The sequence below is a fragment of the Nymphaea colorata genome, chromosome 1, assembly GCF_008831285.2.
Source record: "Nymphaea colorata isolate Beijing-Zhang1983 chromosome 1, ASM883128v2, whole genome shotgun sequence".
In the NCBI taxonomy this organism is placed as follows: Eukaryota; Viridiplantae; Streptophyta; class Magnoliopsida; order Nymphaeales; family Nymphaeaceae; genus Nymphaea; species Nymphaea colorata.
Window position 1 is genome coordinate 951,919 of NC_045138.2, and position 27,683 is coordinate 979,601.

The following is a 27,683-nucleotide window of genomic DNA, read 5'->3' on the forward strand; positions in this document are numbered from 1 at the left end:
TTTATTAGTGTATATTTGTTTTTTGATTTCATTTTAATAAAAGATAACGTACACGGTTTGTATCGGAAATTTCGGGTTGAGATCCATCTTTAATACGAAATCGACCCATCATTTCAGTTCGGCTGATTGGTCTACGACGGGATTCGGATTTTATTTCGGACCGAGCTTGAGTCGGGTGGCCCGCCCCTCAATAAGGAGCCTTAAGTTTGTCGCTACAAATTACTAAATTACCCTTTTTACTCTCATGATTTGCACCTGGGATCTGCCTCTCTCTAACCCGCCTTGCTCTCATCTCTTCGTCGGTCGGCAAGAAGCTCGTCCGTCCACCGCTTGATCGCGCGTTGCCGGCCACTGAAACGACTGGCATCATTTGGCGGTGCTTCCCTCTCTCTCTCTCTCTCTGTCTTGTCTCTCTCTCGATTTCACGCTATCTTGAATTTAGCAATGTGATTAACAGTTTATGGAATAGAGCTCTGGAGTGGGGGGAATTGTGTGCCTTTCTCCTGTCTGAGTTGTTGGGTTTGTGTTTCTTTTCTGTCGGTATCGATCGATCCATCTTGTCTGGATTTCGATGTCCGATTTGGTATGTTGATGAAGGTCTTACTTGATGGTGGGGAATGTGACTGCTAGTCTACGCTACGTTTGTATGTATTAGTCAAAACCCAAATTCTTGTAATTTTGAATAACAATCCGAGCAGAGAACATCAAGGCAAGGTTCTTCCACTGCCAATTCTTGTACTAGTAGCAATGTCTCAAGATTGCAGCACAATTAAGTTGTTTCCGCACAGAGATTATGCAGAAGATTCATTTGAGATAGATAAAGAGTGATCGCGCAACACAATAGCAGCACGAAGTCGAAGCGGAAATCAAATGGCTAGATTTTTTCAGGGTAGGAGTCCCACACGCATGGCGATGAAAGCATCAAAAGCTAACAGATTAGGTAGTTTGGGGAGGTTGAGATGATCATTTGGTGGATAAATCTCTAGAACTTTAGTGATTAATATACAGATTTTACTGTTGGGATGAGAACTTGTTCTAAGTGTTTAGCATGCAGATTATAATGGCTTTACTGCTGCTGTATGTTCAAACTTCCAAACTATATCTGCAGTTGGTTAAGGTTGACGATTGATAGCAATTGGTATTGAATTGTCTGTAAATCCGTATAGTATTCCCCACTTTTCTCTGCTTTTTATTTCTTACCTTGTGATTTTTTTTTTCCTCTAGGGGTTCTTATATTATGTGTATCATAAAGATGCAAAATTAGTGTTGGTTCGTGGAGTTGTCAACGAATCTGAGAAGATGATGATGCAAGATCTAGGTGTGGAAGCTAAGGAAGCTGCTGTTAGAGAGGTGGCCAAGCTTCTGCAGCTTCCTGAGCATTTGTCATCTATTGGTTCCATCAAGGCAGATTATGTTCTTCGTCAACAGGTAAGAAATTTTTTTCTCTTTTTACTTACATTTTGTAATGTCATATCAGAAATTAGGTATGCTTTTCAGTGTCTTAGACTGTTGTAAAGAGTAAAAATTTTATAAAGTCTAGTATTTATGACCATTTAACTGATTCTATTGTTTTTCTTTTATTTTACATTTGCTGCTTAGTTGCCTAGTCTGATAATGTATGCGTGATTTTTTTAGGCAAATGATGCACAACTTAGCACTATGGTTGCAGAGCAGGTAATTCCTTATCATGATGACAGATGTGGTTTCTCCTCTTTTTTGGAAAGTTCTTCGACCAGATGAAACAGTAGCCTTCGAGTCCAGAGGAAACAGTAGCCTTCAAGTCCAGATGAAACAGTAGCCTTTGAATTGCATTGACACACTACATGATCTTGTCTCTGGCAATGGCATGATTGTATTATCCATGAACATGGATATGGTGATAGAACACTTAAAGAAATCGACAACTTCGTCCCAATCGCCAAAGAAGGGCAGCGTCAAGTTCAAGTGATCAGTATATAAATTCTTACTTAGGATGAATACATGTCAAGTTAGATTTAGAAGTTATGATATTGTAGTTGTCATTTCATGTGGTTGTAATCTAGCATGTTCTTTTATCATGCAAAGTACATGCACCGATGACATAACGCCATGTAATATTAGAAAGGTTCTAAGCTGTGCTAGGGCATAGACGATAGATGTAATTTTTTACAGGTCCCTATTAGAAACGTGGCTCTCACACACTCTCTTGACGCACCAAGAGAATAGAAATCAGAAGAAGAATAAGAGAAAGAACACACAAAGATTTATGTGGTTCGAAGACAACATTCTCCTACCTACGTCCACGGCCGCCACACAGAGTAGTTTTCACTATCACAGTCGAATACAGAGTACAAGCAAAACGATGCCCTCATAAGCATGAGATTAGGGCAAAACCTGCAAAGTGAAAAATGACATAAGTGTCCTTACAGAGGGAAGGCTATCAAGTATAGATCAGGCTCCACACTCCAAAAGTGCCTTGTATTTGTCTCTCCAAAAATGACAAGATCTTTACTGGCTGATGTCATTTTCACAGAATATCTGCTTTTCTCCAGATTGAACAGGCACAAGCTGGGTTAGAAGCATTGGGCTTATCACAGAAGTCAATTGATCAGCTTCGTGAGAATTTCCTGTCCATTGATAAGTATGTAGTATGATTACCTAACCTGTCCATTGTTATGCCAAATAATTCCTTTTCTTTTCTATCTATAGTCTATAATTAGGATATGTTTCCTTGTGCTAGCATTCACATGAAATTATCCTCAACATGAAGTAAGGGTTTTATGTTCAAGATTATTTGGGTCATTGGTGATCTTCAATGTTTGTTGGGCATAGGTTGTGTCAAGAATGTCAGAATCTAATTGAGAACCATGATCAAATAAAGCTTCTCAGCAATGCCCGGAACAATTTGAACACCACACTCAAGGTAACGGAAGAGTTTAGTTCTCTACTTTTTTATGTCACAGGATGCACCTTATGCTACCTGGGATGTAGTTACAGATTTTTTGATATTCATATACATTAGGAGGCTGAGCAACATAGGTTATTGCAAATATTTTGTTTGATTGCACTTACCTGAAAAGTAAAGAAGACCTTTCTTATAGTCATGTTTAATAAAGGTTTCTTCCATAGGATGTTGAGGGAATGATGTCCATTTCTGTTGAAGCCGCTGAAGCAAGAGACTCCTTGAGTGATGATAAGCAACTTGTTCACACATACGAGGTTTCCTATTTTCTTTTTCTATGCACCCAACTTCAGTAAAGACTATATAGTCATTCTGTACAATTTTTACTAACAGATTGTTTGACTTGCTATTCTTTGCTTCAATTGCAAACAGAGATTAACAGCTCTTGATGGCAAGAGGAGGTTCGCATTAGCTGCTGCATCTTCTCACAAGGAAGAGATTGGCAGGCTAAGGTCTACTTCTGTGGTACTTCTTTTGTTGTCATGTTCTTCTGCTGAATCGAAATATCATGTTTTATCATGATGTTTTCTAGAAAACATTTTTTAAAACATTTTAAACTTTTTGTGTTTCTTTTAATATTTTAAGAACAATTTAGCAAAAAGTAGTATAAACTATAATGGCTATTGTTTTCTAGTGCTTCAGCGTTAATTCATGTGATCTTCTTATCATTCTATGTGATGTCTTCCAGAGAATATTTTGAAGATGTTGATCGCACATGGGAAACGTTTGAGAAGACTTTGTGGGAACATATTTCAAATTACTACAAGCTTGCCAAGGAAAGGTACTTTTACAGTTTGATGAAACCGTGTAATAATTTTTTCTGTGTTTGTGTTATCTTCACTTGCATGTTCTTTCAATTTTTTGGGCCTTCTTCTGATATTTAGTGGTGTGCCTTTTTATCCTGAAAGAGAAAAAAAAGATTTTCTGAGTCACTTAATTGCAGTGGTGATTGTTTTGAAATTGCATCTTATTGTTTGACAACTCTCTCTCTCCCTTTCTTTTTCTGTGTTCAGCCTCTATGTTCTAGAATATGGATTTTGAGAAAGCTGCATTTTCTCATGAGTTCTGGTAGACATTTCATCTGGAGTTCTAATATTGGTTTGTTTTTACTCTCTTTCTGTAGTCTCCTTAGGTGATTGTTTTCTAAATTTGATCAATGTCTTTCTACAAGACTTTTACCATTATTACTTTCATTTATGATATTTTTTCTCTTTCCCTTTACCGGCTAGTCTTTCTAAACTCACTAGTTACCTTTATATGTAGAGAGAGACTCTTTTGCCTTCCATACGAACTCTTTGTTACAAATTTATTTTTTGGGTCAAGTGGTGTCGGTGGCAAGCCTAGTGCATCAATTGTTTAAGTTGGCAGCGCATCTAGTGCTGCTGCTCCAATTGTCTGATGCAAACAGTTTTAGCATTCTGTATTGACAAAAGACTTTATTATTTCCCCTTGTCTTCAAATAATTGTGGTGCTTATGATTCTGCTGGAAATGCTCATCATCTTGGACAATGATGTCCAAATGATATTTTGTTTTCTTGATTGGTCATGTTATCCTGGTATGTACCACAATTATCTTCCTCCTAAATAAATTTCTTGTCACTAAAGGAAAAGATAAACAATGTAGTATACTTTCATTTTTAGAATTGGCAGTCTCTATCTTGAGAAGCTGTAATAATGTTTGTTATTGCAGGTGGCATGACATATTAGTGGGTAGATCCTTCTGAAATTGTGTATAGCCTATTTAGTTTGTTTGCTCTAGCCATCCATATTGTGTCCTTGATCAAGTGTATTATCCATCCTTTCCTTTAATCTAAAGATTAACAGGAAAAGGCAACAAGTTTGAAAAAAAAAAGCTGATGCAAATTGGTTCCTGTTATTAACTGAACTGCAGACCAAGTTGTGCATGTATGAAGATGCATTTTTGACATTTTGTGTGTTAAGTCTTAACTGCATAAGTTGAGCTCATCCATATCATATTATGTCCACTGCATGTTGATATACATAACTTACCTAATTCAACTAACTCTTGCAAATTAATATATCTGCTTTCTATGAATTTTTGGTTTTTCTGTTTCTTTGACAAAAAAGTGGACGTTCTTCGCTAACTTTTTGTCTCTCTCTCTCTCTCTAATGCAGTCCGCAGACTTTGGTCCGCTGTGTGAGGTAAGACACTATTTGCCTGGTCTTCAAAGGAGTAATGGTTAGACAGGTCACTTGATGTCATTGTGGCTACTGTTCTGTCTTCTTTTAGTAGTTGGACAATGTCGTGCTTGGAGTTTTATTATCACTATGTTTTTGTGTACCCACACAGATATGGAGTTTATTGTAACTGTGTTTTTGTGTACACACAGAAATGTCCAAACAAAATTGCATAGCTGTGTGGGTAGTTTGTCTGTTAAATTTAAGACCTCTTAGAGGTAGTTATATTGCCAACCTTTCAGTATGGGATCACATAAATGTGGAACCTTTTGGTTAGAAAGAGCCAAATGGGTAGTCTGTCACACACTTTTGGCAGTGAGCTATGTTAAGGTTTTTTTCCTTTTTTTCATGACAGAAACTATGCTGTTTGGTTGATTAATTTGATATATTGGAAAAAAAAAATTTGATAACAGAAACTATGACTAGCATTAGTAAATTACCATTTCTTCTGCCACAGTCAATCCAGCGTCATCATTTCCACCATCTGTTGTGTGATTAGTTCAGCATCTCAATTTGATCAAGGTCATTTGGGCTTGATTCATATCTTATTACTTGGTTTTGCTTGAACTTTTCCTTGAGATATCTATAAGGAGGCCTGATTGACATGGATATGATGCTTAGATACTTGGCATACCCTTAATCTAGTACCGTGAAGATCTTTTATATCTGGTTTTGCTGGGTTCACTTTGGCTCGTTAGCAGGTTATCCCAGAGACACTGTTGTATAGTTTAAATTTGTAACCAACCTGAAACCACTGAAGGCTCTATTCTTGCAACCAAGTTTCATGCATTATATTTCAATTCTTTTTGCATAATTTTCTACTGGATGATTTTATTGTTGGGGAAAATCTTTTCATGTTCAGGATTTTTCTGTTGCTTTCCATTCTCAAATCATGGCTGTGGACCTATGGTGGCATCATATTTGAGACAGAAAGAGCTCAGAAAGGAAATATATTTGTGGATCTGTCTATATTGCCGCCCATTTACTTGTTGAATTTATAGAAGCTTATTTCATTGCAAACACCTTTGCTTTATTTTAGGGTTATTGAAATGCAAGAAATCCTTGATCAGCAATTGGCCGAAGAAGCTGCTGAGGCTGAGGGTGGCGGAGCAATGGCATCAATTACGAATGCCCGCAGATCTACAAAGTAATTTTTTTTTCCATCCTGTTTCTTCTTCCTCATAGCCTTGGCTAAGAGAAAACCCTGTCATAAAGTGTATACTTGTTTTCCTGTGAAAAATCTTGGGAAATGCCAGGACTTTCAGAATTTGAAAGTGTTAAGTTACAAGCAATATAAAAAATATAAAATTGTTAGCATCACATGATATTGAAACAACCCTTACGAAGTTGTGATGTTCCCTGAACAGAGGTGATGTCCGAAGTATCACCCCTTTTCTGTGATTTTTTCAGCTTTTGAAAATCACAAGACATAATCAATTAATCCTTGAATTATCAGAAGACCACTAATCAGAATTTCCAAGATGCATGTTGTGTCTTCAAGTCCTTTTATTAAACAGAAAATGATAAATCCCTCGTTAATATAAGGCTTAAGTTTGAAGGATTTGCAGTACATAATTTGAAATTTTTAAGTCACTATCTTTCCTCTATATGTTTCTACTTGTCAATGTCAGTTTGTGTCTGTAAGCCATGCATTGGAATTGATTTCCATATCCTACTTGGATGTCCACTGTGCCCAAGTGTCTACAATGAATGAACTTGAAGATAATGCTTCAACTCCTGAAAAACTACATTGTGAGGTGAAACATATATAATATCACTGGTACTGATAAACAAATTGAACATGATGAATAGGTCCTGTTCAGACTACTTGTAGATAATTTCTGTCGGCCTTGTGGCTTGTATTGGTCAAGCTTGGCTAATGCAGACGAGCTGGCTTGTATGTAAAGGTTTATATTCTTTTTGTCTTAAGGTCTTTTCAAATGCTTATATAGTTGTATTCTGTAGGTAGAATAAATTATGGTGGACTGCTGAATATACAAATGTAGTATATAATGCATCTAGACAAATGAGCTTTGTGGGAGCGGATCTGAGAGAAACACCCTGTCTTTCAATTAGGCGTATTTTCACAGTGAACTGATACTAAACATTCTTCTTAGGCAAGTGCAGCAGACTCATGAGCTGTTTGGCTTTGTTCACCAGCCCTAAATTAACAAACAAAAAACATATGAAAGTGGGAAGAATCTTAAAATTCCATAATGCTACTTTCAAATGGTACAGGTTAGTGTTATCAATATTGGCCTGTATTTAGCTGAATCTGTTGATATATATTATGTTGTTTCCTTGCCACTTGGGATCTCAATGGTTCTCTTTTCTTTTAAAAGCTATTTTGCAATCAAATTTGTCTACTACAACTCAACAATCTATATCATTTATATTCACTTACTCTATGGCCATGGAGAATATTGGCACAGGAATCTATTGTCAGTGATCATGTTGAAAAATACTTCATCTTACTTTTTAATCAAATTTGATGAGTTTGGTGGATAAAAAAGTGGTACACTTTGAGCCTTCTTCTCCATGCGCTAGATATTTTGTTGAACTTTTAAGGATGTTGAGTATAGAATATGGTGTCATAACTACCACTGTAGCAAGAAAGAGTTCCTTTTGTTTTGTCTTATTGGACTGGATATGCTTATGAGGAATGTAAGTGGTTTCAACATTCAACCTTTTAGTTAATTGGATTTAGTTATTATCAATGGCATATGATTATTTCCCTTGATTATGATTTGTTCTTCCCTTGATACTCTAGAAAGCCTACAGTTCCTGCAAATGCACAGGAGAAGACGAAGGCACTAGGAAAGTGCTACAAAGATAAATGCTATGAGCAACTAAGAAAAACTGTTGAAGCAAGGTTTGACAAACTAGTGACAGAAGTATGTACCTTCCCTTTCAGAGATAAGTAATTACTTTCTTTTCTTTTCAACGAGTTTTAACTGTTGACTCTTGTGCAGCTTGTTTTTGAGGATTTGAAAGCTGCTTTGGAGGAGGCTCGAGTTGTATGTGTCAAGTTCATGTGTTTCCTCTGTAGAACTTGGTTATTTCTTTTGTTCTGTTCTTTCCTTGTACTTTGGATTATAATCCTTGCTTGCTTCTTTATTAGCATGAATTCTTTGTCATGCAAACCCGAACAAACTCAGCATTTTAGATAGGAATCTCTGCACATCACATTTACCCAAGGAAACTGAGCATTTTTAATTTTTTTTTTAAATAGGAATCTCTGCATATTACATTGACCCAAACAAACTCCACATTACATTTTTCATTTTGGTCCAACCAATACAAGTTTAAATGCACATCTTATAGTGTTGGTCGAATAGAAAACTATTAAAGTAAGGTTATGTTATAGCTTTTGGCACCTGACATTCACTCCATAGACATTATTTCATTGTTATGTGTTACCTATAAGTTTGTGCTTATGAATTTCTTTTCAGGTTATTCTGGCTATGGACTTCATTATTGCACTTTGTTTAATGCAAAGTATATGGGGCAGGGTTTCTGCAGCTTTGCAACATATGCCTGTTTATTGGGGAAATGAGACATTGAGGTTGCTAGTTTAAAATAATGGTACAATAAAATGATAGTTTGGCCTAGACTTTGGTTCGAAATATTTATATTACTATATGGAAATGGTTGTGTTTCCATGAATTTGTAGAGAATGATCGTCATATATGTTGGGCTTCTAACTTTTGCTCCAGCTGATAACCCTCTATTGCCCAGTAAGAGTAAGCTACAAATGTGGGTTGTGATTGACCAATTGGGTGCTTCACTGCTTTGTTTAGCTCTACTGCGAGTCATTTCAATTGGTATTTGAGCTATGTTAAACTCTGAAATATGAGACATGGTGCCCAACATTGAGGATGTGTAATCCTTAAGGTAGTAGTTTGTGACATCCCACGCATGGGATGACTTAGAGATAGTCCCATATCGATGATTGTTAGGTAAGTTCCAGCATATGCATGAGCCTAATTGGACAGTTTATGTTACTTCATAGCCCTTTTAGGTGCCAAATAGAAGCAGAATATGAGACCGGTAGGATCTGCCATACTGGGTGCTCAGGTCAGTCCTGAGATAGGTTGTTTATGTTGTGCCTGCTGTTCTTTCATGCATGAATTTTACAAAAAAATAAAAAACTTCATTGGCAAAATAAATGCTGTCAATTTTGTAAACATGCAGCATGATTTGATGGAAAAGCTTATTTTTTGGGCATTTAAGAAGAGTGACTTAAGATTTTTAAGTCAACACTCAAGGCACAGGTTAGTAATCAAGACACAACCATGTGAATGTAAACTTATTTCGATATGGAGGATGTAGTTACTCACCCAGTTCATGGCTTCTAAGTTCTAGGATAAATGTTTAGATTCTTGTGATTATTTTAAATTTTTTAATTGAAAAATTATGATTAGCTATTCAACATTTCGGCAATTTACAAAAACTGCTCAATTTTTGAAATGTTACATTTTGGTGCTGATTTTTTTTTCAACATAATTCTCAACTATCTGCTTTAGTCATGAGAGCCAAATAATGTTACCAAAAGAACCGACATAACCTGTTGGGAGGAGCATTGATGAGTGAACGGTCTGAGCTTTGCCAAATACCTATTAACATTTGTACTATTTGAATTCCTACAAAAGAATCTTGATTGGAATGTTGATTGTGTTGCCATCAGCAAAGGCAAGCACTTTATGTTTATGATGCTGATAGTGAAACCCTGTCCCACAATGTGCAAACTGGATCAACAATGCCACGTGATTGGCCACCAGCAACTTTTCAAATGAAATACAGGAATTCCCCTGTGGAATCATATTCACACTCAGGTTCCATGAGGGCAGCAGATGATGTTGTGGAGTCGACCTGCTTGGCCTTTGCCTATATGGTTGCCCACATGATTATTGTGTTTCTCATCACAGGCTGGAAGCCAGGAAATGATCCAGACAAGATTGGGATGCCTCCAAAGTGTGGAAATGCAGCAATGAGAACAAGGAAAGCACAATAATGCACGTCCATATGGAGTAGAGGCAGCAGCACTGCTGCTTTAGTTACTGCTGCTTGGGCTGGGGATTATGCTCCGGTGGATTAGTGTTGTACCATTGAGACTTTGTGTATGTCGCACTGGCAGCACCACCGATGCTGCAACTGCTCCTGCCTACCCTATGGTACCAGTTTGGAGGCCAAATCGACACAATTAATCATAGCTGGATATTTTATCCATAACCAACCAAAAGATTTCATGATCGTATCTCCAAAAAGTCTAGGTCCTTGGTGAAGGGCAACTGAAACTGGCCGCCCATTGTTATCCCTCCCGAGTGGTCCAGTTCGTTGTCTTTGTAAGAGAGTGGTACCAATCATAGTCACAAACAACGTCTTGGAGTTTTAAACGGTGAGGTTTTTCTCGGGTATAATACGGCGAGCTTGAAGAAAATGGGAAAATATGGTAAATTTTAAAATATTTTAAAAACTAAAAAAATGGGGAAAAAATAAAATAAGTGAGAAACTAATAACACAGACATCAAAAGATAAGTAGATTTGCAAAAAAAAAAAATAGAAAATGAAAAAAAAAATGGTTTGACGTTCAATTCGTTTTCTAGTTCATTTCATTTATTGTATGTTCTCTTTATAGAAATGCCAAACAATTTTTTCTAGTTATATGTTATATAGTAATCTATATAATACGTTTGGCATTCTATATAGAATGCTCTATCTATGTTTTCTCAAACAATTCTAAGAAAAAATATGCTATTTCTCATGTAGTTTTTCTTGTTTTAGTTCTTTTGTTGTATGTTTTTTTTCTGTCTTTTGTACATTCAACTCGTGCTTGACCAGACTTCTATTAGCTGCTAGGCTAGTTCCAGTGGATCTAGAAAAAAGCCATAGGAGCTAGCGCAACTGCTACCTCCCCTTCTTCCTCTTGTATTTTATCTTCTATAGATAAGGGACCATGTCTGGTTCTTTCGTAGGCTTGTTTTGAAGGCTCTGGAGTTTTTATTCAATTTTTCTTCTTCAGATAGTGTTTTATTTTTCTTGACATTATTGTCAAGTTTACCTTTCCTTGTGATCATTGGCATATTATCAATGATTCGTTTGTGATAGCCTTCATTTTCACTAACGTCTACTAACTCATTGGTTGAGAGTGCTTTATTTCAAGTACTTGTTTAAATATGAAATGTAATAGTTCAGTTTTTTTATTGTGGTTCAAGTACTCAAAGGACATGAATTTTGATGTTTTGAGTTGCTTGCATGTATTTTTTGCCTTTAGCTAGAAGTGTGTCACATTTGTCATCAGTAATTGATTTGCTAAGTTCTGTTGTATTTCTGATGTTGTAAAATAGATGGTCAAGGAGCTTGGCGACATTTATGATTTTGTTGCTCCCTGTTTTCCTCCAAGGTATGCACTTAAGAAGGTGTGAAGTGTTGACAACTTGTGATTGTCTTGTGCTTTTTGAGGCCATCAAATAAGTTTTGATAAGAGTTTCTGCAGTAGCAACTGTTTCTTTGCACTTTTTCAAAAGCCAATAGTTAAAAATGTTCCTAATTCTTTCTTGTTCTATTAAAGGAGATCATGACCACATATGACCAACAATAATAAACTTTGCCACAAGTATGTACTATGTACCCCAAAAAACTAGAAGGTCCCAATTTGTCTACTAATTGTGATTGTTAAGGCTATCTAGGTAAATTTAAAGACCACACACTTCAAGAAAATTTAGTTAGATACCTTTTACAGCAGTAACGGCATTGTTTTTCCAATTCTAGAAACTTATCACAAAATTTTAGCAGAACTTTGGAAATATTTGATGTCCTTTAAGCTTATGTCGCATGGTGTGGGTACAGACGCCGACACGGTTGTTCATACGGTTAGCGGTGCGAGACATCAAGAAACTTAGGTGCAGGGACACACACCACACACACACATAATAACAATATTTTAAGCATAGCCACAGATATTGCAATATTTTCAAAAATATCATGATATTAATGAGAGAAATGCCAAAATGAAAAAAATCTGAAAAGAACCAGTCCCTTTGAAAAGTGTGAAAAGTATATTTACTGCTTTTTTTCCCATCTTTTTCTCTTTTTTAAGGTTAGTGACATCATAGATTCACCTTTAAACTTAAATTGAATTATTTATTTTCATTCATATCATCATTAAGACATTGATTTTATCTTTTTATCTTGTTTTTGAAATATATTATTATTATTTCTCATTTGGTTTATATTTTTTATTTTTCAAAAATTTGCTGAGTTTTTCTCAAAAAAATTCAAGAAAAACAACTTTGCCAAAAAAAATACCCGAGAAGAACCTTGCTGTTAGAAACCCAATATGATTTTTTTGGCTATGATTTTAAGCAAATAAACACATAAATTCATTGTTTTATATTCACAAAAATATCTATTAGTATTATTGAACAAAAAATACTAAAATATGTCAAACATACATAAAATACCCAAATTCACCCACAACAGTACAAAAATTAAAACTGTCATGTCCATGCCATGTCCCATACCAGCACCCCTATCGGGTCATGACAGAATGGGTACTTCTGCCTTTTACAAGTGTCCATGTTACTTAGCCTTGAAATGACTTTTCCTATAAAGTTACAAAATGCTCATGATGGAACAAAATCAAAGCATGCAACTTGATGTATCTTAAAATTATGAAGGGGCAGAAAGTTGCCTTGAGGCATTGTTAACCTCTATCAAACGACCATAGTCAATAATAGCTCATGTGCATGTACATACATTTGTATCTAAACCCACTTGCATAGCTTCTTTTTCTATCTCAATATTGCTATTTAATGATGATGAGCGTATTAGTTCATTTTCCATCAAGGCCATGGTTCAAGTTGGTGGAGAGTAATAGTTTCTTCTTTGAGTTGCCTTGCTAATAGGGATTGTATCATCTGGAGCCATGTTATTCCCTGCTAACTTTGCTGTTTTCTTAAGACTTTGTTGGCATAGGTTGTGTTTATTTTTATTATGTACTCCATGGCCAATTAGGTTTCTGGAAATGCATGGATTGCAGCAATACTGAATGAACATATTCAACATGTTTTTAGTTATTAAAACAATGACTACTTAAAGTATGCTGTGCTGGTGTAAAGCATTTCAGCCTGAAGGTTTATATTGTTAATGCAAGCACCTATACCTCTATACAGTATTTTAAAATTTTTGTTATGAATATGCATGGTTGGGAATTGATTCTCTAATATGTAATAAATGAAATGCTCCTGATGGAATCAATGTCATATATAACTTCTACTAGTTTGACATGTACCATGTTATTTTTCCTCTGACTTGACAACTGAAGCAGGTATGAAGTCTTCCAGCTGATGGTTAACCTCTACACGGAAAGGTTCACTCACATGCTTAGATTGCTGAGTGATAGGGCAACTGAATTATCGAACTTGGAAATTCTAAAGGTATGACGGGTACTATAGGTTTTAGTGCAAGTATACTTGAGACATTGTTGTTCTAAACCACAGTTTTCAACAAATCGGATATCTACCATATTTATTACTGCAAAGATAGTAATTTCATTCTTCATGTTAGGTAACTGGTTGGGTGGTTGAATATCAAGAAAATCTGATTGAGCTTGGTGTTGATGAATCTTTGGCTCAAGTTTGTTCTGAAAGTGGTGCAATGGATCCTCTTATGAACTCATATGTTGAAAGGATGCAAGCAACAACAACGGTATTTCGTTATAACACTCTTATATTTTCAGGATTTGTATGATGCTTACTATTTGCTCTTCTTCTATTCAAGTAGTGTTGCATTAATCACTTTGCTCTTTTTGTTCCTCAGAAATGGTATAAGAATATTCTGGATGCAGACAAGGTGCAGCCACCAAAAAAAACAGAAGATGGAAGGCTCTATACACCAGCAGCTGTTGACTTGTTTCGCATTCTTGGAGAACAAGTGCAGATTGTGCGGGATAATAGCACTGATGTGATGCTATACAAAATTGCTCTTGCTATCATTCAGGTAGTACAGGCTTCTCTCATCATGTCTTATGTGATGTTTGCGGTGGTTTGTCCTCTTACATGTATCTTTAAAGAATCTCTAGGCATACTCTTAACTCTGATAGGTTAAGCTGGACAAAATCTGTGTGTATTTGTGCATAAGGATTACCTTTACATAGCGAAAACTGTGCCTTTCTTTTCTAGGTTATGATTGATTTTCAAGCAGCTGAAAGACAAAGACTAGAGGAACCTGTTGCCGAAGTTGGATTGGAGCCTCTTTGTGCTATGGTTGGTGACTATCCTGTCAGACTTTTTGGTGCTTCATGTCAACTGTTGTTTCCATATTTCATCCTGTTTGCTATTTTATCAGGTGAACAACAATTTGCGCTGCTATGATCTTGCAATGGAGCTAAGTAGCAGTATCATAGAAGCTCTTCCACGGAATTATGCTGAGCAGGTTATGCTACATATGGTTATGCACACTTCTACCTAAACTGGCTAAAATGTTGTAAAATACGACCACTGTATGCAGTAGAAGGTTCCAATTTTACGTTTATCTTATCATACCATGTCATAGGAGCAAATGTGTGTGTGTGTGTGTGTGTATACATACATTATGAAGACACAAAGTGGAACATAGTGAAGATTTGCATGCCAATGAAATAGAATACATAAACAGTCTATTTGTACATAATTAATATATATGTAAGCTTTTGTTTGGCCTGCACAGCCTAGACCTTATTATTTTGATTTTAAAATTGATGTATTTTCTTCATGAGCTTAGTAGACTTTATTCATTTATGTAAAGCCAATCGTCAGATTGAATTCTAGCTTAATCAGAGCCTTTAGTGAAAGCTTCTATCTGACAGGGAAGCTTGCTTTCTTCGAGATGTCTTAGAGAAGCTAATAACTCCATGCTTCTTTCAAAGAGGTGGAAGCTTGGAGGAACATGTTTCCCATTTATAAGATGCCCATTTTTATCCCAGAAGACTTGCATCTCAATTAGTTTTCCTTCCATTTGGTCAATTCTCTCAGTGAATTTTTTTTCATCTCTCGAAACATTGTTTCATGTTGGTAGTTTTTTGTATAATGTTATTTTTTGTATTGTTGCAGATCAATTTTGAGGACACATGCAAGGGTTTTCATGAAGTTGCGAAGGTAGGCACTTGGTCAGTGGATAATTGCTTACATATTATATATATCTGCATATACTGTTCATTTCAAACCTAACGTAATGATATACGATAGTTAATATAAATATATATAGCAGTTTACATGCATGAACTCTAACAGGAAGAGCATACTAACTTTTTCCCTTTCTTCAAACTTTTTAAGACAAAAGAATGAATATAAGCTCTAAATGTTATGAGCGTAATCTCACAATGGAAATAACCTGTTCACTGACTGATAGTTTTAGTGCATACCCAAATATAGACAAGAATAGTCAGGTGCAGTTGACTGTATGCAAACCATAGTGACAAAAAACTCATTTTTGGGAAAAAAAAAGTGCATGAAATGTGAGAAACAAGTCAGCTGTTTCAAACTTAAAAAACACCATTTTTTTGAAAAAAGTCAAAACGAAATCCATTTTAGTCGTTTTTTTACGTTTTTAATTTCCAAACTGCTTGTTTTCATTTTTTAATTTTTATTTGTTGCTGATTTGTTTATTTTTTTATATTTGTATTATTAGTTTCTCACGTATTTTTTTCTTTAATTTTCAGGATTTTTTTTTAATTTATGTGTGTTTCATGTTTTCTCCTATTTTTTTCAAGCTCACTATATTATACCCAAGGAAACCTCACCATTTAAAATGCTAAAGCATTTTTTGTGACTATGATCCAAACCCTAGCAACCGCTACTTTTGTGATGCTGCGTCATGCTCAGATTTGTGGTGTGGCACAAAAGTTCTTGCCCTTCAATGCATGCAAAACGGACTTTTTTTCTTCATTTTTACCCCATGTGTGATAATTTGCTTAGCTTCCTTTTTGAGTACTAGAGAACCCAATCCAAAAGGTTTAGTACGGAAATATATGTTTGATTCTTTGATGTTGCTGGACTCCATGGCCCATCTGCTTCCCAAGATTAATCTGATGATACTGAGAGGGTAGCTTATTCATAAGTGTGTCTTTCTCTAACTATTTTGCTCTTCCTTTCTACATGGCAGGAAGCAGTGCATCAAACTGTTAATGTTATTTTTGAAGATCCTGGTGTACAAGATTTGGTTGTTAAACTTTATCAGAAAGGTCAGTCTTGTAAAGCTGAAATTTTTAGAATGTTCAACCTTCTGTAATTATAGTAATGTTATCCTCCGACAATGTAAGTGCCAATATATACTGGTCATTTTAGCATGGAAATCTGCAAACTTTGAGGTTAACAGTGGTCAAGTGTCCAAACTTTTTAGAATCTTAGATTCTATATTTTTGTAGGAACACTATTGACTGAAAATCTAAATGAACAGTATTATTAGGTTTGGAAACAGCAGAAATTCCAAATATGTCATCATGATACAAGCTTCAGCTTACTTTCCCTTCCTACTGCTCCTATGAGAAATACATGAAGAGTTACCTGAATCAGCTCAAATGGAATCAATTTGGATAAGCATATTTTGCCTTTAAAATTTTTTGATAAGATAAGGAAACCATTTGGTAGTTGCATGACATTGAGGCGCAGGTCAGTTTTCAGTGTATTGTGATCTTGACATCTGCAAAGAGCAAGTGCTTATTCCAATCAATGTTTGCACTTTTTCTTGCCGTACAACCTCCAATCACAGCTTCAGACAGTAACTTTTAGCTGACATATAAGTTGTAGAGCACTAGAATGCAAAGACTGGCCTCAAAAAGTTTGAGTTGGATTTCCCTACAATACCATCTTACTATTAATTTAAGATTTGCAACACATTTTCTCATCTCTAACTTATATGTCTTTTTTTTTTAATATTTCAGATTGGTACGAAGGCATGGTTACAGAATATTTAATTGCAACATTCAGTGATTATTTCGGAGATGTAAAAGTGTAATTTTCTCTACTGTTGGATCTATGTGTATGTGTGTGTGCGCGTGATAATTAAATGATAGCTATTGTCTCAGCAACCATTATCTTAATATTACAAGTTAGAATCTGAGTATTATTTCTAGTTTCTTATTTATTTTCCCAGATTTGTGTGTATGCATGTGCGTGTGAATGACTTCTAGTATGTGCACTGGAAACTTAGCTTATGTTTTCTAGTGAGTAAGTTTTGCTTCTTGTCTTCAGATACATCGAGGATAGGTCCTTTAGGAGGTACGTTGAAGCCTGCCTGGAGGAGACCATTGTTGTCTACGTGGACCATCTCCTTTCACAGGTTGTATTCTGGTTTTCAATCATTTCACATATCTTTGATGTCATTTATACCATTTTTTTCTCCTTTGGCATTAGAGGCTGATGTCTCTTCTCATTCCATTTTGGAATTACTATCTATTGCAGAGAAGTCCCATCAAAGAAGAAACAATTGACAGGATGCGACTGGATGAAGATTTCCTTACTGACTTCTTCAGAGAACACATTAACATATCAGTGAGTATTAGTGGTCATGTGCAATGCACATAGTTGTTGAGTATGTTACTTTTTCCATATGCATTTTCCTGATCTCCTATAAGCTAATATATGAAAGAAGGGACATTGACAAGGTTTTAAGAAATAAACCTATCTAAGATCTACTTGTTTAGTGTTGTCGTTTGGTGGCATCTTGGTCTTCCGGCTTTATAAAGAGAGGGAGAATTTATGTTTTTTGGGTGTTCTCTGTCTTCAAATGGAAAGAAACTTTTGTGCATGCGGTTGATTTGTAAAGGTCATCTTTAAGTTGCATTTTATGTTTTTAGTTGGTGAAAACTGGCACGAAAGTTGCTATTTGTGGGTTGACAGATTACACTACTAGCTTTTCAACTTTTTTGATCATATAATCCATTAATCTTGCATAACAACGGTTGATCTATTGCTTTGAAGAGAATATGCCCCCCTTGCTTTAGGATCTAGCTGAAAACAAATCCATTTCCAGCGTGAACTTAAACGTAGTGCCTGGATTACTATTATGTTTCTATAGTTACGCATATTGCTCAGCGTTTTAAACCATATGGAAATAAGCCATCACATAATGGGTTTTTCCTTGTTAAATACAAAATTTTGGTTTGTCAAAATTTAATAAGTTTACATCTTTGCCAGTAAGTCTAGTGTCTTAGGTTGGTGGTTGCCTTGTAATGTGTTTGTTTCCATGGTAGTATTTGTTATTTAGCATTCCCCATCATCATATCTGGCTATAGGACCTAAACTAGGTTTCCTTTGTTACGTACAAAATCTGGATTATGAAAATTAGTGACTTAATAGAGTTTCTGTTGTTTCTGTTGTGTATGTGCTAGATGATATTTTTATCTTAACTTGATGGTATCTGATGTTGGATACTTGTTCTTTTTCTGCAGAAAGTTGAGAAGCGGGTTCAGATACTTGCCGAGTTGAGGGAGTTAGCTTCAGCTGAAAGTTTGGAATCTTTCACTCTTGTTTACACAAACATTCTCCAAACTCATCCTGATTGCCCTGTGAGTGCTAATTAAAATACAAGGTCTCATTTCTTACAAGTACTGTAGTCATGCACTGACATTTAAACTGGAAATGCAGCCTGAGGTTGTAGAAAAGCTTGTTGGTTTACGTGAAGGCATACCAAGAAAAGATGCTAGAGAGGTACTCTTTTGTTTTTTTGTTGTTTTTAGCTGTTATCTCCATAGGTAAATGGTAATGATGAGGTTATGGAAGGCTATAAGTATCAAGGGCTATACAACACTCGTCCTCTTCTCAATTTTCAAAATTGAATCCACTCTTCAGGCATGGGTTGGTTTTATGAGATAAAACTTCTGTTTTTATCAGCTGAGCCTGTAGGGCATTCTCGGACTATAAAACTGTTGGTTTTGCTGTTCACTGTTTTTTCTCTTTCTTGTTTAACGTACTCTCTCCTCCTCCAGCTTAGTGGTATGAAACTATGAATTGCTTTTTTTTTCTGAAATACTAGAAAAAGAGAACCTAGTTCATGCCTTGCAGTCAATATGGTACATGATATGATTTATTTGCTATCTTTATTTGGTTTCATTGTAATTTCTTTCCTTTTTGCTGATTAAATTTCCAAGTTATGAAATTTTGGGTGAAGTTGTTTTCCCCATTCAAAATGCAGTGAGCATCCCAATGAAATCTCTCTCTCTCTCTCTCTCTCTCTGTCTCTCTCTCTCCCCCCCCCCCTCCCCCTCTTTGGCATGCACACATGCACACACACACACACAATGTATTTGACTTGCTGTTGGGTGCAGGTTGTTCAGGAGTGCAGGGAAATATACGAGAGCTATTTTGTAGATGGGCGTCCACCCAAGCCTGCTTTTGTTGTCTTTGGGAGGGTGAAATGCCTGACTGCTTCCAAGGGGTCTTTATGGAGGAAACTGTAGTTCATTTTCTCTTGTAAATGTAAATTATTTTTTGGATTTTCCGTTCTTGTGGGGAAGCATTACATTTGCAATTTTGTATCTATTTTAATGATCTGGCCATTAGAGTTTTAATATAAATATCCTCTTAAAACAAGAGTCAACAAAAGTCCTAGCTTTCTCTCTCTCGCTCCATCTATCTGTTTCTCTCTGTGCCTGTGCGCGCGTGTGTATGTCTGCTTATCAAATTCATCCCTCCTCCCCATCCATTGAAGATAAACCAATAATTTAGTTCAGATTATGACGATGGAAGCTGAGATATAACGGATTCAATGGAATTCACCTATCTCGTTCAGATATTGTTTGTGAAGCAGCAGTATTTCCCTTACAGGTATTTCGTTCTACTACTACAAGATCAACGGGAAATGCCCTCCACTTTGTCTTTTTAATGATCATTCTATGAAAAATAGATGATAGTTGATAAGGCCACAGCGTTTAAGTTGTACTAGTGGGAAATGAGGAAACAATATATTTGCTAATATTGTTTTTAATGCTCTTCAGGTAAAAGCTCTTGGCCATGCCAGTACTTGGGCATAGGTGACATTAGGACGAGCAAGCATGGTTGCATCATTGAGGCATGCCTCTCTCTTCTTCTCTTTTCTCTCTACGTTGCCATGAGAATGGGTTTAGGTTTGGTTGTATATTGTGAAAATGTAAAATGATGGTTGAATCGTCGTTACCCACTAGACAGAATCAATGAATTTGGCACACGCAAATACAAGCCAAACGTCTCAAACTTACCCGTTTAAGACGAAAATAAAGCTGGTCACAATTTCACCTTCAAACTAAGCAAGTGATTGATTAGTTGGTTTGAAGCTATTAAGGTTAGCATCCTAAACCACCTTGAGAAAGCGAAGAAACTCAACAATTTTATTTGAGGACTATATATATATATATATATATATATATATATCCTTATGAATTTTTTTCTTCTGGGTTTGGATAGAGAAATCGTTCAACGTTTTATAATGCCGTATGCATCAGGTGGCCATGATTGGATGGAGCTCAAGACAGCCACACACAAACATATAGGTTTGTACTTTTTTGAGTTTAGAATTTGCTTAAAAATACCATTAGAAGTCATCAAGTCGTTAGAAATATTAGGTTTTTAAACCTTGTCCAGTGGCACTACGGGTTTAATACGAGGTCTAACCCGATTCAAGACTCGATTTCCACATCCTGACACTCTGACAGAGAAGGTCGGTCGCAGCTAAGCCTCTTCCTTCTCTCTCTCTCTCTCGCGCGCGCGCAAAGCCCTCGTACCGTCGACGGTCCACCGTGTGCCGAAGACGACTTTTCCGGTTAGTCCTTGGTGACTGGTAGTTCTACCTCTGTTGCTGAAGTGTCTTCTAGATTGATGTCCATGGACGTGAATTGATCATCTGCTTATATCCATGGACGTTGAATTTACTATGTGGTGAATCTCTGCTGCTGTGTTCTTGCAGAAACCTTGTTTAAGATCGTGAAGATATTTGGGTAGTTTCTCCGTCTGGTCTCCGGGATGTTTTTGTTTTTGTGTGGATCTCTGTTTCTGTTTGTTGCAGAAAACTTGATGGATCATAAATAACCTTTGGTATTTCCTCTTTTTAAACTTCGGCATGTTTTCATTTTCGGGAATTTTGTATGTAAGTTGCAGTTTCTTTTATACCTGTGTTCTTATTGCAGTAAGAGGTTCGCTGAACATGGGGAGGGGGGGTGGGGTTACGGGCTTCTTGACGTTTGAACTTTGAGGCTTCTTGTTTTCTCTCCTTCTTTGTATCTCCATAATTCATGGTGGATGTCTGTTAGTTGAAAGGTTATTTAATTTTTAATCGAGCGATTGATGAATTCAAATCAGAATTGTGGTTAAAATGCTATGAGATAATTTTTAGCATAAAATCTACTGGTTAATTGTTGTCCTCTGGAGTGTGAGGTCATACTGCGTGCTTGCTTATTGTTGATAAAATAAAAAGAATGGCTTTCAGATTCATGTACATGGCAGTTTCATGCTTACTCGTGCGAATTCACTTCGAACTATGCTTGCTTGTGGACGTGGATGATTTGCTTGGTTGCAAATGTTTATGACTGCTTCTATATTCGTTTGGCAGAAGAGACCTTAAAACTCATTAGCAATGGCGGGCGAAGGGACTTCAGGCATGTTCCAATTGCAGCAAACGGTTGGCACTGTTCTTTGTTGCATGTGTGGTGTACCTATAACTCCAAATAATGTGAATATGTGTGTAAAATGCTTGCGTTCACAAGTTGACATCACTGAAGGTTTGCAGAAGCATGTGATAATCTACCATTGCCCAGAGTGTAATTCTTATCTGCAGCCACCAAAAACATGGATCAAAGCCCAGTTAGAATCTAAAGAGCTTCTCACATTTTGCATTAAGAGGCTCAAGAATTTGAACAAGGTTCACCTATCACATGCGGAATTTATTTGGACTGAACCTCACTCTAAGAGGATCAAAGTGAAACTGAGAGTGAAGAAGGAGGTGTTTCATAACACAATATTGGAGCAAGAATACGTTGTTGAATATGTTCAGCAAGAGCATATGTGTGAATCTTGTTCAAGAGTTCAAGCCAACCCTGACCAATGGGTAGCATCTGTGCAACTCAGACAGCACGTTGCTCACAGGCGGACCTTTTATTTTCTAGAGCAGGTTATCCTTAAGCATGATGCAGCTGTTCGTGCAATAAAAATTAAGCAGATGCATGAGGGTATCGACTTCTTCTTTGGCAACAGAAGCCATGCAGTGAAATTTGTGGAATTTGTTGGAAGTGTAGTCCCAATTAGGAGTCGGCATGACAAGCAGCTGGTTTCACATGATCCCAAGAGCAATAACTATAACTATAAGTACACATTTTCTGTTGAAATTAGTCCAATTTGCAGAGAGGATTTAATCTGCCTTCCTCCAAAAGTTGCTATAAGTTCGGGGAATTTGGGACCACTTGTGCTGTGCGTGAAGGTCAGCAATAGCCTAATGCTACTTGATCCATTCACTTTGAGGCATTCTTATCTTGATGCTAACCAGTACTGGAGGGCTCCTTTTAAACCTTTATTGTCAAGTAGACAACTAGTTGAATATGTGATTCTTGACATAGAACCTGCAGTTGGTGGGATGAGTCATAATGGCACCAAGTATGCATTGGCAGATGCACAGGTTGCCCGTGTATCAGATTTTGGGAAAAATGATCAGATTTTCAATGTGAGGACACATCTTGGTCATCTTCTAGCTCCTGGGGATAATGCACTTGGTTATGATTTATATGGAGCAAACAATAATGATCTTGAACTTGACAAGCACAAAGGATTTAGCCTTCCTGATGCTGTTCTAGTGAAGAAGAGCTATGAAGAGAAGCGCCAAAAAAGGCGTGGAAAAGCTCGTTCTTGGAAGCTCAAAAATTTGGAGATGGAAGTTGACAATCCTTCGAAGGGCAGGACAGATATTGATAAGAGAAATATGGAGTATGAAAAGTTTTTGGAGGACTTAGAAGAAGACCCAGAAATGAGGTTTAATGTATCGCTATATAGAAACAAAGATTACCAACCTTCTGAGGTGACATCTATGGCTGATGGAGAAGACCTTCCTTCTGTACCTCTGGAGGAGATGCTTGCTGATCTCGCATTGAGTGATGAAGAAGAAGATGTCAACGATGATATTATGGGGGAGTGATGAGGTACAAATTATAGTATTATGAGGGGGTGATGTGTGCAGATTGTTTATTGGGATGGATCTTTCTCACTGATAGGTGTCTATAGTCTATATATATTTCTACAGTCATCATGATTGGATAATGTTTGGATCAGTTCTTTTTATGTTGCTACTGTACATATTCTTGTTGCAGTTTCATATCCCCATATGACATTGTCCTCTGTGACATTTTAAGTGGGAGCACATTCATCCCAATGGAACAAAAGTGTGTTATGTTGTCTGTGCGCCACTACCTGCCCCTCCTTTTCTCTCGGCTGCCATATTTCAAGCAACCATAAGCGATCTGTTAGTATTGTTTTGTAGAAGTGACTTTGTTTGGCAGGAGTATGTAACTTTTTTATAAAGAGGGAATATGGATAAATTTCTACTTGGTCTTCACTGCATGCTGTAATGGTAATTCTGCCTTGCATTTGACCATCATTATGGTCAACGTATCTTCTGTTTTAAGTTGCTATGATTTTTCTTTTCTTTGTAGGATGATAGATTTCTGCCATAATGTCAGCACATCAAGCTTACTCCTCATCGTAAAGAAGTTAATGTGCCCATTGCTGAATTGGTTCGTATTTCCAATATAATAATAACGATCCATGTGTCCCTGATCCCTATTGATCAAAATTAGCGTCTTATCTGAACCTAACAAGTAAATCAGGCTCACTTCTGATTTTAATGTGGAAGTTGCATGCCACTGAGGATTTGTTCTTGGACGTGAATTCCTAATTGAGATGGTAAGCTAGCCGACATGTTTCCCTCCCGTGAAGATGAACATTCATGCAACCGTTTACTAGTTTGTCATTTTTACTTGCGAGTTCAATGAAACTGCTTTTGGGGAAAAACCAGCCTACGTGAAAAATGCATGTATAACCATATTGTGCTTCATGTAACTAATGGATGATGGCATACGAACTGCCAATTGTATAGTTTCCATACGTTAGGTTGAAATTTCAATTATTAGTAGTTTTGTCATTTTTATTTCTGAGTCCAATGAAACTGTTTTTAGCCAATAGAGGTGAAAATGCATGGAACGCAAATGATGTGTATTGTGTTTCCGGCAACTAATGGATGACAGAAAAGGAACTGCCAGTGTAGCTGCAGTTGCTGTTGCCGAACATAATCTCTTGAACGTTGTGACTTTGGTGATGTTTGCTGTTCAGCGTTTGTTGTCAATGTAAGACCATCTGATGATAATTCTAGCATCTTAAAAACTGAAAAATTCATTTCAAGGGATATCCTTATAGGATGGCCCAAAGGCGATCAACTTTGATCTACTTTGTCTTCTTTCTTCATTGTTGAAACAGACAGTAAACTGTAAGGAAGTTGCTGATGCAGCGGGTAGAAGTTCCTTTTGCTGGGTTCTCATTTGTCTGTTGGCCCTTCTTCCCTCATCTATTATTAATTATGGATGTTTTCTGTTGAATTTGCTACTTTTAAAGCTTTGAAAAGAAGAAAGTGAGTTATATCATTAATGTGGGGATCAATATAGATGTTGTCATGGAAGAACTGAAAAGCGTTTAGATAGTGCATAGCGGTCATTCCCGTCTGTTTCTTTTCAGATCCTATTCTTTTCCAATTTTTTTCTCTTTTTCCTCCTCAGATTGTCAAGCTTACATCCTTGATTTTAGAGGGGCTGCTCTGCTCTGCAGTTTTGTGGTGATTCCCTGCTGAACTTGCGGCCATGCGCTATGTAAGAAACCACCATAAGAAAGCTTCGGTAGTCAAATGGCAGCGTGGAGACTTGATCCAAGGTCTTCAATTTGACACTTTTCACATTTCTCTTTTATTGCCTGTTCAATAAATGTGGTTACTATGGAAGGGCGTTTGGATTTCCTTTGCAATGGGGAAGCCGGCAAGCGTTCCACGGTGGCCGGCTTTAGACTGTTTATACTGCTGATTAGCGTAATTTGGTATGGATCTGCTTAAGCCCAGCTTGGCGATGAAAAAATAAAATGAGAATCAACTGTTGAATGGTGATGCTTTGACTAGAACGACCTTTCAGTGGGCAGGTGATTGAAGAAAGATTATAATAAACAAAGGTAAAGATGCCGGTCTTATCATCTACAATTTTTCTTGTAGTTTTAACTGGTTTAAAGTTTCACTTTCAGATGTAAGCGTTGGAATTCAAGTGTCAAACTAAGACATATGGGGGTGGCTGAAAAGGTGAACACGGTTGCAGGTGCGAGACGGGACAACTAATTTTGTATTTTCGTAGGTATTTTTTTAGTTTTTGTATTTTTGGGTATACTTTAGTACTTTTTATTTGTTAATATATTTATGAATATAAATAATGAATTTATATGTTTATTTAGCTAAAATTTTATTATTATACGAATATTAACACACACACACACACACACACACATATATATATATATAACACTTGGATGTGTATCTCTATACCTAACTTTTTGAAAATTCCCGGCACCCGTATCAGCACTCAAAACCGGTGCTCGTACTAGAACTTATGTTACTGTGCTGCTAGATACTTGAATGCGACCACCAAGTTTCTTACTTTTCTTTAAACTTGAAATGTCAAAACTGTAGGTTCATGCCTGCATACGCTTGTCAAAGAAACTTGGTGCCCATGGAAATCAAACCAACAACCGGTCTCTTGCGTCTCTTGCCGCCGCTGATCCAACCATTTACTCCAATTTTCTTGGGACTACTGGATAAATCTAGTTGCTTGTTAAAGATCAGTAGCTTGAGTCTACTCTATAATTGATCACTAGTAAGATTAGCAATTGCAGTCGGATGGCCAATTACAGTTCAATATCTTTTCATGTGTGTTACTTCGGGTGAGTGAAGAAATCATACTGCCCGAGTAAAGGCCAACCCCTGGCGGTTCGTGTGTATTACTTGTTAAACCAAAATTACATGTACTTCTAAATGGGGTATACCGTTTGAACCATGCTTTAGTAAAAAAGGTTGATAATATTTGTGTATCTTCTGGGCTCTACTTGCTTCAGTCGGGCTCTACTTGCTTCAGCCATTCTCCCTTTAAAATCTACTTTTGTTACAGAAAAAAATATATTTTTTAGTTGAAACAAATATCAAAAAAGTCATTTTCTATAGGACTGCTAAACACACCTTTTTTTTTCCCATATCTTTTTTAGCAAAATCACAGGAACTTTCTTTGCACTCTTTATTTTTCATTAAAAAGAAATCTGTCTTCCCTCGTGATGAAATAGACAATGCTTTCTTTCACAGCTGCACAAATTTGGCAGGTGCCTTGGAGACCACATACATGAGTTGCATTAACTATGAATAACTGCTGAGATGATACTTGGCCAGGATGGTTGGACTTAAGCTGGCAAATCTGATTGGCTTCGGCCTTTGGATGCCCTAAGTTTTAGGCCCCACCTTTGGTGATAAAAGCCAGTGGAGCTAGGACAGTGTCGCGTTATTTTGTCCTTGTCAAATAATTGACCTGACTAAGAACACCTGGCTTTTCATAAGGCAAATTTTTTATTTAAGGACCCATATTTTGCCTACGTTTCAGAAAACAGTTCGTATGATTTTTAATTTGCTTGATGTATGTCAAACTCTTGTTGCCGTCTGCCAAAAGTGAGGATCTATCTTTTTCTCTCCTAATTAAGTTAAAAACTCAGTCGAGAAAATTGACAGTAATATCATTTTTTATGTTCGTTCACCCGGCTCGGCACGAAATTATGAATAAGCTCTACCAAGGATTGCCAAGCATTTTCAGTGAATTCAAAAGGCCCCAAGGGCCATTGCTCAAATGGGCGAACTTGGGGCGCATTTAACAGCATGTCTCTGGTTTGAATTTGTGGGGACTATATTCTTGTACCATAAATGCAGGGAGCTCTACATACAACTTGTACCCTATACCCTATGTGCAAGTTGAAGTATGTGGAGATCTCGCCACCTGATATCTACAACCTGGGGTCAAGGGGAAGGAGCTTCAACTCTCATTTGGGCAGTGAGAGTGAGATTAATCCTCTTGCTCACCCAGAATTCAAGACTATGGAAAGTAGATTTTTGCTATGATGAGAGTGGACTCTAATATTTGGCACTTATTTGACAGTTGTTAGCTAGGCTTATTTGTTTCAATAAGCACATAAGTTTTAATCTTCTCAGAAAATCCCAGCCAGAAATAGGATAACAAGTAGAAAAAATTCCGTTATTGACGTATAAGCTGGAGACCAGCTAGTGTGCCTGAGCCCTTCTCATTTGAGGGCCAAGGCACCTCTCCACAAAGTCCCTTTGCAGACCATGATTCTGGGTCAGTGGCTTTCCATGTCTCACAAACATCCTATGTGGGCGCAAGCAGGCGCATATACTCACATGCAGACAGATGAGTAAGTGCTTGCAGGCACATGCATGACATGACATGAGTATAAAAATACATACACACACA

The 27,683-nt window shown here is 36.8% G+C and overlaps 2 protein-coding genes across 13 annotated transcripts; both read left to right on the plus strand.

The window, feature by feature from the left end:
• The first annotated feature begins 218 nt into the window (after positions 1 to 218).
• On the plus strand, positions 219 to 19,722 carry LOC116248923 (exocyst complex component SEC6). Its single transcript, XM_031621965.2, has 26 exons — positions 219 to 376; positions 1,225 to 1,428; positions 1,636 to 1,674; positions 2,532 to 2,620; positions 2,812 to 2,902; positions 3,109 to 3,198; positions 3,314 to 3,393; positions 3,630 to 3,722; positions 5,078 to 5,104; positions 6,180 to 6,287; positions 7,911 to 8,034; positions 8,113 to 8,157; positions 11,488 to 11,543; positions 13,470 to 13,578; positions 13,709 to 13,849; positions 13,961 to 14,140; positions 14,323 to 14,406; positions 14,489 to 14,575; positions 15,232 to 15,276; positions 16,283 to 16,361; positions 17,061 to 17,130; positions 17,371 to 17,458; positions 17,581 to 17,670; positions 18,570 to 18,686; positions 18,766 to 18,828; positions 19,446 to 19,722. The coding sequence occupies exons 2-26, from the start codon at positions 1,300 to 1,302 to the stop codon at positions 19,575 to 19,577; spliced, it is 2,256 nt and encodes a 751-aa protein (XP_031477825.1). The 5' UTR covers positions 219 to 376; positions 1,225 to 1,299; the 3' UTR covers positions 19,578 to 19,722.
• A 1,035-nt stretch (positions 19,723 to 20,757) lies between these two features.
• LOC116266871 (uncharacterized) lies at positions 20,758 to 26,216 on the plus strand. 12 transcript variants are annotated; one of them, XR_004175467.2, is made up of 6 exons: positions 20,758 to 20,914; positions 21,701 to 23,276; positions 24,903 to 25,053; positions 25,235 to 25,341; positions 25,411 to 25,517; positions 25,850 to 26,214. XR_004175467.2 is itself a non-coding variant. In XM_050075610.1 (3 exons), the coding sequence occupies exon 2, from the start codon at positions 21,725 to 21,727 to the stop codon at positions 23,270 to 23,272; it is 1,548 nt and encodes a 515-aa protein (XP_049931567.1). In that variant the 5' UTR covers positions 20,758 to 20,914; positions 21,701 to 21,724; the 3' UTR covers positions 23,273 to 23,276; positions 24,903 to 25,560. The 12 variants fall into 12 exon arrangements, 2 of the variants coding, with proteins under 2 accessions (XP_049931567.1, XP_031504190.1); XR_004175472.2 differs by adding an exon at positions 21,059 to 21,089 and having other exon boundaries at positions 20,779 to 20,914; positions 24,903 to 25,341; positions 25,850 to 26,216; XR_004175464.2 differs by having other exon boundaries at positions 24,903 to 25,341; positions 25,850 to 26,216.
• The last annotated feature ends 1,467 nt before the right edge of the window (positions 26,217 to 27,683 follow it).

Excerpts from the sequence above, each read along its gene's own strand:
- LOC116266871 (XM_050075610.1), top strand. The coding sequence starts at position 21,725 with ATGGCGGGCGAAGGGACTTCAGGCATGTTCCAATTGCAGCAAACGGTT.
- LOC116248923 (XM_031621965.2), top strand. The coding sequence starts at position 1,300 with ATGATGATGCAAGATCTAGGTGTGGAAGCTAAGGAAGCTGCTGTTAGA. Across the intron at positions 8,158-11,487 it reads CTTTGGAGGAGGCTCGAGTT|ATGGTCAAGGAGCTTGGCGA; the intron begins GTATGTGTCAAG and ends GTTGTAAAATAG. Across the intron at positions 18,687-18,765 it reads AAACTCATCCTGATTGCCCT|CCTGAGGTTGTAGAAAAGCT; the intron begins GTGAGTGCTAAT and ends CTGGAAATGCAG.